General features: G+C 43.7%; 1 protein-coding gene across 1 annotated transcript in view; it reads right to left on the minus strand.

Annotated features, from left to right (window-relative positions):
* The window catches only part of Dock2 (dedicator of cytokinesis 2), a 403,715-nt gene that overhangs the window by 271,907 nt on the left and 115,718 nt on the right, over positions 1-16,090 (minus strand). Inside the window, exons 24-25 of the mRNA XM_051167750.1 lie at positions 11,897-11,967; positions 9,928-10,034 (exon numbers count right to left, since the gene is read on the minus strand). Of these exons, the coding sequence (XP_051023707.1) occupies positions 9,928-10,034; positions 11,897-11,967 (178 nt within the window). The remainder of the gene's footprint in view (positions 1-9,927; positions 10,035-11,896; positions 11,968-16,090) is intronic.

The raw sequence follows: 16,090 nt of genomic DNA on the forward strand, positions 1-16,090 counted from the left end.
TGTCCCTTTATTCTGGCCTTTCTGACCCCTTAGTGCTCAACCAATCATAGTGCCAAGGATACAGCCAGCTAGCATACTGTGGACAGGGAATTAAGTCCCCACTATGGAAAACCCTGCTCTCAGCTTTCAAGTAGAGCAATGGTCTCCAACATAAAAGTACTTCAGCATATAAAAACAGAGTCTTCCCAAATGGAGAAAGTGGGAAACATGGATAGGCAAGAAGAAAAAAAGACCAGATTCACAGATGAGTTAAGAATCTACATGTCATAAAGAAAACTATAAAACTCTTAATAAAATATATGCAAATATATTTTTGACTTTGTAATTGAGAAAGATTTCTGAAGCATGAAATAAAGAGATTTGGCTATTAAAATGATTGATGAAGTAATAATTTCTCTTCCAAAAACTGTACCTTAAAATGAAGAGAATGGTTAGGAATAGTATATTTATAGGTCAGCGAAATAAAGACTGTGAAGAATATATAAAATATACCAGGGTCACTAAGAGAAATACAAATCTTAGGCTTCTTTGGATGCGAAACCCATAGGTTTGAAGACACAGGTTTGTGGACCTTGTTGGAGAATGTGGGTCACTAGGTGGTTGATGCTCGTTTTTAAACTCAATTTCAGTTGGGGTACTGAAGCCTCTACCTCCCTTCCATCAACCTCTTAATCCTGGGTATAAGAAAGAAGGTTAGGGGCACAGACCCCTTTACATCTTCCAGCTGTTTAGGGTCAGTGGGTTCTCTGGGGGCAATGCCAATCTCTGTCAACTGCAAAGGCAACAAGAGGTCTCCTCCAAGCTGCTGCATTTCTTTCTATCTCTAAGCCACCACACTGTTCATCTCTGGTCTCTCCTACTGCTACATGTTACATGCCACATGCCACCACCACACACCACACTTTTTCTCTTGGGGCTCTCCTATTTATCTCCCTTAGAGTGCTAGACCATGCCCATTTTTGTGCCACTCATGAGGCAGGCCATTACCACCTGGCAAAGACCACGCCCCTCAGGAGGCAATTATCCGCTCTGGACATACTAAAGCACAAACTAAAATCCCATGCTTGTGATCAAAACAAAAACATATTTACATATCATAACTGAGTTCCCTCCTTTGTTTCTTTGTGTGGCAAGCTCCTCTCTTACCTGTGTGACTCCCTCCTCTGCTGTTTCCCCTGTATGACCCACTTCACAATTTCCCTGTGTGCCTACCATCACAATGGGATTTTAGGGGTCAGCATCTCTTTCAATCTATTCTCTGCCTCTTGACTGCAGATGAAATGTAATAAGCTACACTTCACCCTCCTACCACTCACCCCTTTGCTACCATGTTGGACTGTGGCCACACAAACTGGAAGCCAGAATAAACTTCCCCTCACGTAAGTTGATTCTTGTCAGGTATCTGGTCACAGCAAAAAAAGAAAAATAACTAATAATGCAACAATTAATCCAATAAGAAAATGGACACAATTTGCAAATAGGCATACAAATTACACGTAGCAAAGAAACACCAGGAAAGATGGCTAGCAGCACTTGTGATCAGCAGAGCATAAATTGAGAGAATGAGGACATATTTTTAAGGCAAAAACTAAGAAATGGGATAATACTATGTACAGAAGAATATACGGATCCATAGGATGTCTCCTGGGCTGCTGATGGGAAAACATTGGTACCTTAACAGATAGTTTTAGCATCATCTGCTAAAGTGAAATATTCAGATACCTAAGACCAAGTGAATCATGCAGTAATTATAATCCCCAAAGACATACTTTAGTATTTACAAAACAGTTTATTAAGACTGTTCATATCAGCAAAGCTTACAAGAGAAAAAAATGGCAACAAAGGTTTAAAACCCAATGCTTAAATGGAATGAATGAGTGAATAAATTTATTTCCTCACACAGCAGATCATCAAAACAACAAATTTGGGCAGACTATGAAATGGATGCATCTTAGGAGGGTATTAAGTGGAAAAGTTTCCCAGTTACCAAGAGTTCAAAAATTGAGTAACTAAAACACTAGTAATAGATACAGACTCAGTACAATTGCGTAAGAAGGGAAGAAACAGGGTGACGGATAGATTTGAGAATCTGGTTGCTCACTATAAAAAGGAGGGTCAGGGTTATAGATAAGCAGCTGCTAACTTTCTAGTTTTCGCACGGAGAATGGGATGGATGGGTGCTCATTGTGCTAGTAAGGAGAATAAATTGAGTATGTAGTGTGGGAAGCAGGTGAAGTCTTGAGTGAATGTGTTGTTGATATGAGCTTGGCCACATCTAGGACCTGGTACCTCCAACGCATAATAATGATAATGCTTTCTCTGAATCAGGCTCAAAGGAATCACCAAAGCCTTCCCGTGGTTCATCTGCAGGTGCTGCTGACAGTGTGTGCAGAAAATGTACACCAAAGCTTACAACCGAAGGCAGCTCACCTACAGAGACCTCGTACTGTGCTTATCTGACCTGCCCTCCTCCATGAGCTGTACACAACATATGTGTCTATACAACATACTGTTTGTGGAGGATTGCACACCACTTGGTTGTACAACACTCGACTCAGATGTCTGTAATAAACCTAGTGAGTTTCTGGGCTGCTAGTGGGTATCAGTGAGTGCAGCAATAGACCCCAGCTTTTCTGTGCATGTGTCTATGTATCTATCCTTTCTTCATTCCACGTCACCCCCAGTAGGTCAATCTCTAAGCTGTGCAGGTCACAGCAATGTAGATCAATAAAGGTAAACCTTGTCAGAAACAATGATGAAGTATATTAGGAATCAAGAACCACTACTCTTCCAGTTGGGCACAAGTGAGGTACTTACTTCTCTGTTTGTTTGTTTGTTTTTTGGGTTTTTTTTTTTTTTTTTTTTGGTTGTTGTTTTGGTTTGCATACTAGCCATTGAACCATGATGTGTTTTTCTGCAAGGCCCAGGAGCAAGCATTGAGGAGCTGGTGTCATCAGCCCTTAAGCGGACAGTGCACATAAAGAGATAAACAGATTCTTCTCCTTTGGGATTTCATTTCATCAGCACTGAGTCGCATGAAGTAGGCCCAAAGGCTGAATGCCACAGGTAAGCTCTGCTTGGTGGGAGCTGCTTCTCTGCCTACTCCTTCTGCCTCTCAGCTTCCTGGAGCTGTGTTTCACCCTGGAGAGGGCCTTGTCCCTTCTATCAGAATCCCCTTGAGGACTGACACCACACACACACACACCCAAATTACTCTGTAGACTCTAGAGCCTGCATGTTTGGCATAGGGTCCGTGATGCTATCATTTAGACAAGCTTTTTTATCTAAGCACCTTATTTTGCTTTCTCTGAATCCAAGATGCATGTCTGAGCATATTAAACTTCCTACCGTCAAGCCTCCTCCTCAACTCTGGTCCACTTGTATAGCTCCGAGGAAAAAGCTCAGGAAGAAGACGAGACAGAAGGGGCAGAGCAGCTGCTCTTTCTCCTAGCATGGAGAGCCACAGCCATGTGCGTCTAAAATCCCTTCTGAGGCAAAATTCTTGGGGCAAGGAGCTATAAATAATTTTTAAAGGAAATGCCAAAGGCAGTCTTTGTTCTCTGTCCTTAATGAATACCTGTGGCATGGCTCAGATGTCATTTGGGAGAGATGGAGTGGACTACTCTGCTAAACGTAGAGCCTTAAGGCATCTCTAATTGTAATTTTAAGTTGCCACTGTGCAAAGTAAAGACAAGACGAAAGGAAGATGAAAACCACAGAAATTAAAGCAAGCAGTTTCATCTTCTATGCACATGGGCCATGGGGACACTGCGGAATTGTAAGAGTTGCCCCCCACCCCCAGCACAGTCCTACACTTGACCTACAGCAGGAATAGAGAAGGTGTTTAATGGGACCAAACTGAATTTCATGAGCCATCAGGGAACTTGTTAGAGACAGTGAGGATACCAGCCATGACAGGAGGGAATAGGAAGGCTGAAGATCTCCAGACAGTACACAAAGAGCAGAAATATGCAAGTATGTGTAGGGCAGATGGGAAAGGAGGCCTGCCATAAAGCTAGAGCCTGTCTTAGCTGTGGGGTGGGATCTCCCCCCCACACATTTCCCTCTTGACCAAGCCTAACGGCAGCATCCTCCTCAAACTATCTGCTGCTGCTAAGCTGCAGGCTCACTCCTACCCACTGCCCCCCCCCCCCATCTATCAAAGTGAGAGGTTCAGCACCTGGAACAAGGGTGGCTGGGGGGGGGGCAGTGGAAGAGATCAAACTCCCTCAGGGGGATTGGTGAGATTTCAAGTGAAAAAAGGAGGAACTTGTAACAGAATAAATTATTAAAAGAAACATGGTAAAGTGGGGGCGGGGGAGGTGGATTTGATTTTTAAATGATTTGTGTTCTGAATCCAGCTATAAAACATAGTAGCAGTGAGAGGCAGAGATGATCTTAAAGAAGGCTCCTTGGGTGTCCTTCCCATCCCTGGCTCCCTCCAAGGCAGGCAACTGAGGGTGGAGTGGGCAGATGCCACTGCAGGCTGAGATAGGTAAGGTCCACTCTGCTCTGTCCCTCTGTTGTCCTTCCTGCTGTGAAGCATCAGGTACCAACTGACTTAACTTCCATGGGGACAAAAAGCCTATAACCTCCGTCAAAGACAGATACAACGTCACAGTGTTCAACCCTCTGGATCTGGGAGATTTGTTATCCCAGAACCTCATAGCTAAACACCCTAAAACACCAATATATTGTGTATCTTTTTGTCTTGTTGTCATAAAAATGTCCTGACTTTCTAGGCTTCAGTTATCCCAAATGCAAGATAAGGATGATAATGTATAAATCAAGGCATAAGAATATGATAGGTGGTTCTGTTCTAAGCAGTACCTAATGCATAGCTGACTTTAAAAAAAAAAGATTTTTTTTTTAATGTATGTGTGTACCTGGATGGATTTATGCGCACCACATGTGTGCAGGCACCTGTGGAGGCCAGAGACATTGCGCTCCCTGGAACTGGGGTTATAGTTGGTGGTGAGTTATCTGATATAGATGTTGGGAACCAAACCTGGGTCCTCTGGAAGAGCAGTAAGCATGGTTGACTCATGACCTATCCCTCCCTCCAGCCTCCACAACTGGCATTTGATTAATAGGCCTCTCCAGCAGGATGGTGGTGGTGGTGGTATTATGCTAGGATTTTTTTTTGCAATTATACAACAGACACAGCCAGCCCGTCTTAGGCTTTCTGGTCATTGTTTCACATATATATTTGTGTGGTTCTGTCACTGAGGAAACTAAAACTCAGAGAGGCGGCAGATAGGAGACAAGGGTGTCCTAGATCCACATCCTTATGCTCAGTGACATTCAGAGCTACGTCTTTCATACATGAAACAAGAGACACGGAGGTGCTCTGAGTTCAGCAAGAAAGTTGTGAAAAGATGAGTAAGAGACCTTCTGCTCTGCCAAAGCTACAGGGCTGTGCTGGCTAGAAGATGCCTGTGACCTGGCGGTGGGTGGTGCTGCACACCTTGAATCCAGCTCTAAAGTGCAGGGGCCGTAGGGTCCCTTGGGTTTGAGGCCAGCCTGGGCTACACAGAGAGTTCCAGGATAGCCTGAGCTACACAGAGAAACCATGTCTTGAATGAAAGAAAGAAAGAAAGAAAGAAAGAAAGAAAGAAAGAAAGAAAGAGAAGAGAGAGAGAAAGAAAGAAAAAAGAAAGAAAGAAAGAGAAAGAAAGAATAAAAGGATTTGCCTATGGTGTTGGGTACAAATGTTCCTGCTTCTTCCCTATCTCTCCCAACAGTTGCTTGGCCAGTGTGCATTGTCACTTGAGTACACAGAAGCCCTAGACACTTGGAAAACGACAGGGATGGGACTCAAAGGCAATTGTTCCATAGTGGACAATCTCCATTCTGCCTTTCCAGAAAGTTCCCAGTGAAAAGATCTAAAGGCTGAGGCTAGATGGTAGAAGAGCTCTCAACTCCTGCTCCTTCCCACTCCCTCCTCTGATTTGGGGACACGAGCATCCTGGATACTCAGAGAGCTTACACCCACCAGATGGGGCACATGATGGCCTCAGACAGAATGGCAGCCTGCCTGAGAGGTTAGCTCTGCACAGACAGAGCTGCTCCATGGGCACAGATGGCTAGCTTTCCCACAGGCCCTTGCGAGCTGTCCAGGTGGATCTGACCACTTCTCCTCCCCTCACACCCCCAGGCAAGTCTGAGTTTGTGCTGAAGCAGATCCAGCTCAGTAGCCTGGATTCTCCTGCTTCAGTACAGCCACTAACGGGGGACAGCCATGCACGGTGGGCCATAGCTACAGGACTCACACTCACCATGCCCAGGGTAACAACCACATGATGCCACGTAATCTGTACAAGAACTCCGTAAGGCCTAGGAGAGCAGTCCTGCTTTACAGATGAGGAGATTAAGTCCACTAAAAATTGAATTTCTCAAGGACATAGGTCAAGTAAATTGATACCAATGGAGATTAAAGATCTCCATAGGACAAAGTGGAGGGATCCCCTGTGTATACTTTAAAGGAAACTTGAGGGACAAGAGAGAGCAGTGGGGGATATGAATATGATCTAAGAATATTATATTCAGGTATGAAAATGTTGTGACGAAGCCTATTATTTTGTACAATTGATGCATGTTTTAAAAGGGCAGAGTTCTGTGTGGTAAGCCAGAGAGGATGGCTGCCAAGTATCCCAACTATGTGGCTCCATCATGTGAGGCAAGAAAAAAAAATAGAGAAGTTTGGACAACGAGTCTGAGGTTCCAAGACTCGGCCTTCCTATGTGCACAGCACAGGGGCCTTTTGTAAAACTACTCCAGGAAAACAATAAAAAATAGGGGGGCGGGCGCACAGGGTTTCAAATTGAAAATGGAGATAACATACAAATCCAGGGCTTCTGGTCACTAAGTCTTGTGTTTCTTGAGAAACAGGAAGCGTTAGGGAACTGGGAGTCTTGGCAAGTATCAAAGGCAAAGAGATGTCCTTATTGCAAAAAATCTGAAAGTCAGGGCAGAAGTTGGGAAAGTGCTAGGAGAAGGAAAACTGCACAACTTCAACCCACCTTGTTCAATGTGACCCCACACTGAGTCCTTTAAATGGCTTGTCCACGTCAGTACCTTACAAGACAAATTTTTGAGACAGCGCACTATTTTGACTATTCACAATTCACAGATACGCTTACTGAGGGCCAGAGAGGCTAAGAAAATCACCCATAGTCACACAGCTGATAAGAGGCTGATCCAGGAATAAAACTGTGGTCTAATGTGACTCATGGACCAGGGCCATCCACCCTACATTCTACCATTTCGCCACGGGATCCAATACAGCGATATGTCAAAAGCTCAGCAAAGGGCTTAAAAGTCTTCCAGCTCCTCTCCTTGGTGGCGATACAAATGTTCCAGACCGCAGGTACAGGCTAATGCCTTTGACAATACTCCAGGCAATTTTGTACATCTGGCAGCTAAATGAGTGAAGCTCAAAGCAAATCACATCCCGAGGCACAGGACACTCTGCAGGCTGAATAACAGGGATTTCATTACAGCTCAAAAGACAGAAAAATCAAACTCGCCTTATGCAGAGGTTGAAAGAGAGATGCTCACCCAAGAGCAACGGACCCCAGGACGTCCCTGTGAATTCAGACGAGTTTCATTTTGAACTTGAGAACATGAGAAGCTCGGGAGGGGAAGCTCCCTTCCTGGCTTTTTTTTGTTGTTGTTGTTAAGAGGATTCACTTAGCCAATGCATCCTAGGAGAGCATTACCAGGAAGCCTGGTTTAGAGCCCAATGGTTTTCATTTGTGAGGCAAGGGTGGAAGAACTAAATCATTCTTTGCATACTCTGGAAAATGGACCCCCTAAAAAGACACTTTGTTTTTGAAGGTAAGACTTTTGTATCTCTTTCGTAACTCTTTTGTGACTGTGTGCAACTCCAGGGCTGGCCTTCTGTCAGTTGGCATTAATCAGAGCGCTCGTACTGAATCTAAACTTTAAATACACAGCAGGATAGTTGAGCAGGAGCTATCTAGGCTGCCTTGTGATTCTGTGAACCCTTAGGGCCCCCCTCCTGGTCCAGGAGATGGGGCTCCCATAAAGGAATTAGCCTCCTTCCATAAGGCTACAATTGATGATGCCACGTGGCCAGCTTAGGTCCTTCCTAGCACTCCATCTGTCCTCTGGGCTGAGCCTGGCTGCAGACAGTGATGGAAGCTCTGAGCAGCACAGAAGAGCCAAGCAGCCCACTTTCTACTGCCTGCGCAGAGTCATCTATGTACTGTTCTGGCCATGTCTCTCAGTCTCAATTCAAGTCCTCTCTATAATGACACCCTCCAAAGTCCTGCTAAGGGCTGCCAGGATAGGAGGTAAGCTTAGCTAAGTCTCAAAACCATCAGAGTGAGGACAAGCAACACATTTGGATATGGCGCTAGAGCCTTTAAAAACACTGGGGTCTCCTTTTGAAAAGCCAGTGACCTAAGAAACACAACTATGAGAATCCATCCCCCTCCACTGCGTAAACTATGTATGTCTTGATTTACTCTGTGGCCACACGTCTGTCTAAATGTCAGGAAGCAACACACGTGAGTGTGCTTACCCCCCCCCCCCCAATCTTTCCTTAACACCAGGCAGGTGTTTCAGATTACAATTGTGCACGTGCCATGTTAACCAGCCATTGGGAGGAGGGAGGAAATCACCTTTCAAGTGAAGCAGTTCCTGCATATTTCTGTGATTATGAGGTAATTTGCATAAATATTCAAGCTTTGCTGCCTAAATAAATTCCAGTTGGGTAACAGCTGATCCCCTGTACTCTAAGACCTCCTGTCTCTTTCACAGTTTGCTTCTGGTTTTAGAATTGATATCTGTGCAAAGAGAGGAATTTAAACGCAGAAAGGTCTTAGGGCATAGAAAACAATGCTGACCTCTGACCTCGGAAAGATTTGTTTTTGTTGCTTTGTTTTGTTTTCTCATGGAAAAAGTGAAGAAATGCAGAGTTTCTAGATAGACAAATAATGTATGTGGAGCAAATACATGATTGGTTTGGTGTAATGGAGAAATGCAAAGCTGCTGGGGAAAATGTGGAGGACGAATGTGAACATCTAAACCCCACACTCTCGTCTCCGGAAAGAGCTTTGGACCACCTGGTTCACTGACTACAAAACAGGGAGCCATGTTTCTTTACAGTAATCATTAGGGAACGTGGGGGAACAAAATCACTGACCACCACTCTACCCAAATCTTCTCTCATTCCTTCATCTCCAAAAATTATCATTAAACAAAAAAAGGGCAAAGGACAGTTACATGAGACACAGTCACTCGAGGGAGAGTTAAGAGGAGGGAGAGAGTGTGTGTGCAGATGGATTTCGTTCTACATCTATGGAAAATACCAGAAGCTGGAATCTATAGCACTGCCTCCAAAAGGAAACTGTCCAGGGTCTGAGGAGCCATTTTTTAAGTGGCATCTTCCATGCTTCACTGTTGATCATGTCAGTGTATTACCTATTCAGGAATAATTTGCACTTCTTCTAAAAGCTCAAAAATGCTGCTAATTCCTACTTAATCAGACTTACTGAGATGGGCCCAGAAATTTGCATTTCAACAAGCTCTCCTGTTTATTCTGACACACTCAAGATCTGGAGAACTGCTCAGCTAAAGGTTCTTTCTATTTAAAGAAACTTTGCCCACCTCCCTCCCAGTGAAAGACAGCAGTAACAGATGATGCAGGGAGAACCGGCACTCGGCAGATGATGCCGAACTTCTCAACTCATTAAACTGTCTCAAGAGAAATGAACAATGCAGCTTGAGCTTTTCTTAAACTCAATGCAGATTCGGATATCTAAACTCCTCTTCGCTGCTTTTTACACTTGTGGAGGAAGAGCACTGCTAACAAAGGGGCACTCTAATGCGCCTGACAGTTTAGCTTTCTTACTCCGGGCTTCCCAGAGAGGCCCCCTCCCAGCAGGAGGCCCCACTCACCCTGCTTTTTGAAGAGGTTGCTCTGCACGATCTCATTCATTGACTGAACCTTCTGCTTCTGCAGCTTCACCGGAGGGATGCAGGTGTAGAACTCATACAGGAGCTGGCTGAGGAAAGGAAGAGCAGGAATTGGCAGAGGTTAGACCCAAACCGCTCATCACATGGCCCCCGAGGATCCAACCTGGGCTGTTAGTGCTCTAGGGATAGAATTAGCACTGCCATGTCTTCCATGCACTTCCAAGTCCTGGCAAAGCACTAGCTGCAAAGTGAACCTTCGGCGAGCATGCTGGTGTAAGCATTGGATTGTAGAAGCATTCAAACGGATGTGGAAAATCTGAAAATGCCAATATCTTTGAGCACACCGTATGTAGCACATGTGTGCTTTGCACGTCCATCCACTCTGTGTCATAGCCCTTCTAACGCTATGATGTCAGGGGAAAAGTATTGCAATGTTTATATTTCACCTATCTACTCCTTGGGGATACCGGGGCAGGTTCTCTTCATGCAGTGCAGGCTGGCTTTGAACCCCTGATCCTCTTCTGTTGGCCTAAGTGCTAAGATTACTGGTGAGGACATTACATCAGTCTGGCAAGGCCAGGAAGGCTAACTAACTTTCCTGAGGTCATGCAGATAAGATAAACAAAGAAACAAGCATTGCATGCCAGATTCTGATTGTACTACTGTATTGTCTTATGAAAAAAAAAAAAAACTTTAGCCAACCAGCTTCTAAGCTACATCACTAAGTCATTTTTATTTTAAAATGTCTTATATGTGTTCATCCTTTATAGTACATCTTAAGACCAAAAGGGAGTCCTTAGTATTTTTTAGAAGGCTACAAAAAAAAAAAAAAAAAAAAAAAAGTTGTGGGGTTAGAACAAGTGCAGGGCATCAGAAAGGAGATAGCTTTCTCACTAAAGTGATTTAACATCCTCCTCCCATTGATGTTCCCATCAGCGCAGTGTACTGATCCACCCCCTACTAAGGAAGCATTTACATAGCGTGCCATGGGCGATACCTAGGGAAGTGGGAATGTAGTGAGCCAGAGGTGGTGGCTGTTAACCAATTAAAAAGGCAATAGATACAGTGGGTGTCGAGCGTGTCAAACGTTAATGGCAAGGGCTGTAAGAAGAATGTATAGGAGGAATTTACTTCCAATAGATACAGGTAGTTTTCCTGAACAGGTAACACTTGAAGCCTAAAGATTAAGGAGGACTACACTGCATGGAAAGGGAGAAGGAAAAGGTAATTTGCAAACGACAGCAACACACCTACTGGTGCTGTCCCTGCCAGGGCCTGCGTGCAATCCAAAGAACAGCAGCTATGGTGCTTTCTCAATCTCCATCATTTGTTACAGCGATGGTAGTAAACTGCATGCAGGAAGGCAATACAGGAATGCTTTTAAATCTGAATGGATTTCCTATAAAAAGTGTTTTTTAATCATCTTTTCTGTTATCTGGGAACGGTAGTGGAGTTGAGGAAAAGCAAAAGGTATGGGTCAGGCTCAGATGGCCCATTCCCACGGCGTAATCTCATTAAGACCATTTGCTCATCCAGGACATGGATGGAGCTAAAAAGGAGAGAGCAAAACAGAGCCAGTCTCAGTGATCTCTTTCCAATTTGCAGCTACAGGATTTGCCAAGCAAATGTTGGAACCTAAAACAAACAGCACCCAGGCCCCGGCGATGTGGAGTGCTCTGCCTCAAACGAACCCACATGTTCCGCTCACACTCTGTATCCTCAGCAAAGAATGATGCTTTCATTACATACAGGTTATTATCGAAGCGTCGCACAATGGAACCAAAACCTTTCACCCTAAGGCCCCTGAACAAGGCTCCTCCTGTGTTCCCTCCCTGATCTGAAGTTGAGAGTCTGTGTGGAACCCCAGGAGGGCCTTGTTTTGTTTTGTTTTTTCACCCCGGTCCCTGGTGTGACAGCAGAGCTGGGGGGAGAGAACTTCACAGGCTCTTACCTGAGCAACTTTGCATCAAAGACTGTTTCCACATCATGAAGCACGGATGGGATGTACTTCAAAGCTGCCACCTGGGGGGAACATGAAATATATATAAGTGGTGCCTCACATCCAGCACGTCTGTGCTGGTGGAGCAGACACCATGTGACAGATCAGGCGATGACCCTGCATCCCAGACACTGCCATAATCAGTCAAGCCTCCAGGGGGAGCCTGAAAAACATCAGGGAGGATGGCTCAGCCAATCAACAGCCGGCTACACAAATATAAGGACCTGAGTTCAGGTCCCTGACAACCCTGTGTGAAAGCCAGGCGAGGCAGCACATACCTGCCCTCGCTCTGAGGATATGGAAACAAAGAGATTCCGGATTCTCACTGTGTAGCCAACCAGCAAGTATTGAGACACTCTATTCTAGTGATAAAACACCAACCAAAAATGAGTTAAAGGGTTGATGTCACCTTTCAAGTTTCAGTGTATTGTTGAAGGTCAAGGTAAGGACTCAAGCAGGAACTTGGAGAAGAAGCCATTGATAAATCACATTCATTGGCTCATTCACAGAGTCACAATTAGCTAGCTTTCTTGCCACCTGCCCACAGAATGGTACCACGTGCTGTGCCCACTGTATCAAATAAGACAGCCCCCACAGATACGTACATATATGTGAGCCATCAACACAGGGCTTGAAGCATATTTGGGGTGCTTAATAATAGGTACCTCTATTATTACACAGTGCTGGTGGCTAGGGTGATCTGAACAGATTTATTTATATTTTCTCTCTGTGGTCACTATAGTGGACAGAAAATAGTGTACATGTCAATAATAGTATGTTTTGTCTCAGTGACTGAGCTAAGAAAGCTGAGCAGTAAGATAGATTTTCTTTTTCCTCTCTTTATCTGGAGGTATGAACCACTCCCTGCCCCCTGGAAAAAAATACAGTTTGCTTAGCAGCAGGCAAACTACAATTTTAGCAGGAGCCATAAGTCACACGGAGGGAATATAGTGACTAAGGGTCTAGTGGAAGTGTATGTTTTTATTTTGTTTCCTCCATGTTCTCCATAGTAGCAACACGTATCACTCTTGAGCAATCAGTCTAGAATAAACATAGTGAAAATTACTTTTTTCAAGAATACTTTGAGATGGAGGAGGGGAGATGGTTGAGAAGGTACACCACCTTGCCTCCTAACTGACTTCCATCCCACAGCTCTCCATGGTGGGAGGAAGGAACTGATGCCCATAAGTTGTCCTCTGACACCCATGCTTGTGCCATGGCATACACACACACTCTCACACACACACACACACACACACACACACACACACACACACACACACAAATAAAAATATGATTTAAAAAATTTCTTACTCTTAGCCATATACAAATGAGCTTCTTAAATAATGACTGACTTTTCTCTGAAAATGTATAATGGGGCAGATACTATCCTGACCACTGTAAACATATTATCTTCTTCATCACAGTCCTGCAGGGGATTTGGGATTTTAAAGACAAGGATACCCAATTGCATCAGGATTCAGTAACATGCTGCAGGTTACAGAGTTTAGAACTGTGAAGTCAGGGTTTAGATTCAGGCAGCTGCTCTCTGAGCCACTCCTGGGACCCCCCTGAGCAGCATGGTCACCTCAGTCACACAACAGCATGGTCACCTCAGTCACACAAGAGCCCTTCTCCAGCCCTTCATCCGTTCCATGATTATGACTTCTATATGTCAGCACTACATACTTATGGTACAAAAAAATCACACAAAATAAGGGTGAAAAATGCCCCTCAAATCCCTTATCTTCATCTCAGCTTTGGCCTTGATGCCGCAGAAGAAAACACTCTTAATGTCCCAGAAAATTTTTTTTCTGCACTACTTAAACATATATGTATATGGACATGTGTGTGTTTGTACCATACATGTGTAAAGATTCAATTCAACTTGGTTTTGCAGTTAAGTATTTTCTGCTAGAGCCTTAGTATTCTGTCCCTTGGGGTACATTCTTCTAATTTTTGACCCCCATTCAGCAATGCCCGGTGGGTTCACCATGTCTGCTTCACCTCCTGCTGCTCATGAGCCTTTGGTTATTTCCTTTTTCCTAATTATAAAAAACACCCAGGAGACAGTTCATATTTAAAAAATATATACACAACCCTGTAAGGATCTCTATAGAACAGATTGCTTGAAGACAAATTAGTGCATATATATATATATATGTATATATATATACATATATATTTTTTTACATCTTGCTGAATGATCTTGAAAGAGGTAGTAAGCAATTTCTCTTTACTGCATCTCCACTTCCCCCAAGTCCTTGATAACACTGACTATGCAATCTTTTTAATTTTTTGTCAGTGTGATGAACAACTCGCCACTGTAATTTTGGACGCCTTTGGTTGCTATCGCTGCAGCCATCTACTCTACACTTAATGAATATCCATATTTACTAACTTGCTTGTTCATATCTTTTCCCCATTCTTTCAGGTGATTCTTTTTCTTGTTTGATTGCAGAATTCTTTATGCATCAACCTTAGTCTTTTCACAGTAATATATTTTTCAGTAATATATTTTTGCAGGAGTCTTCTGTTGATTTTTCTCAGACTAATATGTAGTCTGAGACTATATATTAACTTTGTATAGCATATTTGTCAAATGTGTCACACCCTTTTCTTTATAGGTACTGAATCTGGGGTCTAGAGTTCACTCTTTCAACTCTGTATCATAAGAGGAAACAGTCAATGTTTTAAACCTTGCCTTAGTGGGTACTCATACCCAGCAGGATTATATAAGGTAGTCATAGAGAAAAGGGAGGGTTGTGATCAAACACTTTCAAGAAACAGTGATTAAGATGAATATAAACCAGGGAGATTTTTGTTGTTGCTTTCAACTACAGAGAAGTTTAGGGTTTTAATATGTTGTGAATCATCATGACATCCCTCTGGGCAGTTATAAGTACATAAAACACCACAACCTACTTGGTCAAGGACTATCTTGGTCAGGAAGCACCAAGCAGATTTAGGAAAATTAGAGGTCCTCAGGACCCAGCAATGAGAGGAAGGAGTAATCAGGCTGAAAACAGTGGGTTGGAAGTGATGAGTCTCTCTTACTCAGTTTTTGTGATACTAATTCAGCAAAAGGAAGCACTCCACAGGTCACAGTCTCTTGAAATCTAGAGAAACCCTCAAACTGTAGTTATAACCTGAGAAACACTCATCTAAGCACTTGTAGAAAACTGGTTCTTTTTTTCACTATTAGGCCAAAGAACATAGAACCCACAGAGACCTGGCTATGGAGTACAACTGCCCAATTGGCCCCTGCAAAAGATTGGGTCCATTTCACATGCCCAAGCCTTGGCATCATTAGATGGGGTTGTATAAAGTATATCGTCATCATGATGTTCACCATATCAGCCCCTCTAAGGTAAACCAGATGTCCCCACATCACATCTCCCATGCACTGCCCTCATTCTCCAGTGCCTAGATACAGTATATATGACTTCTCATAGTTAAGACACAAAACTCTCACCAAGTTGAGCAGAGCCAGGATGTGAGTATCTACTGTAAGTTTGGGGAGCTAAGCCTCACTTTAAGGGTGTAATGTCATTCAGTAGTATCCACATCTCCAGGAGCTGACACAAACCCAAACATAAGAGCTTTATCAGGAGCTGGGAGAGTTGAGCTGGAAGGCCCCACCTTCTGATCTTCCAGTTCTGGGCTGGTAATAACTCCAACAGGCTGTGTAACTGCCATCTCTGACCCACAGGATGGTAGGAAAGTTCATCTGGTCCAGTCACCCCAACCAAGCAATAACAAGCCAGGAGTTCTTTTGTCATTGGGGAGAGCCTACTTGAGAAATTGGTCAAGACTACTATCCTACCTAGCACTGATCATAAGACCCTTGTCTACGTCCTGCCCTTGAAATGCCCGAGGTGATATCTGCAGGTATTACTACCAACCACTCCTGGGAAGAAACAGGTCAGTCACATGACTTATTGGAAACCTCTACTTGTCACATGTCTGAGACCTGGAAACTGGAAACAGATGAGCTTTGTAGATCTGTTAGCTATCCAGGAACAGTACAGCTCAACTCTAAGTCTTGCTACTGACTTCCTTATTCCTACTGTTATACACACTGAATGGTACTGCAGAGTTTTTACTTTCATTCCATAATATAGGTTCCTGTTTTGTAGCATTATT

Source organism: Acomys russatus, chromosome 25, assembly GCF_903995435.1.
Source record: "Acomys russatus chromosome 25, mAcoRus1.1, whole genome shotgun sequence".
In the NCBI taxonomy this organism is placed as follows: domain Eukaryota; kingdom Metazoa; phylum Chordata; class Mammalia; order Rodentia; family Muridae; genus Acomys; species Acomys russatus.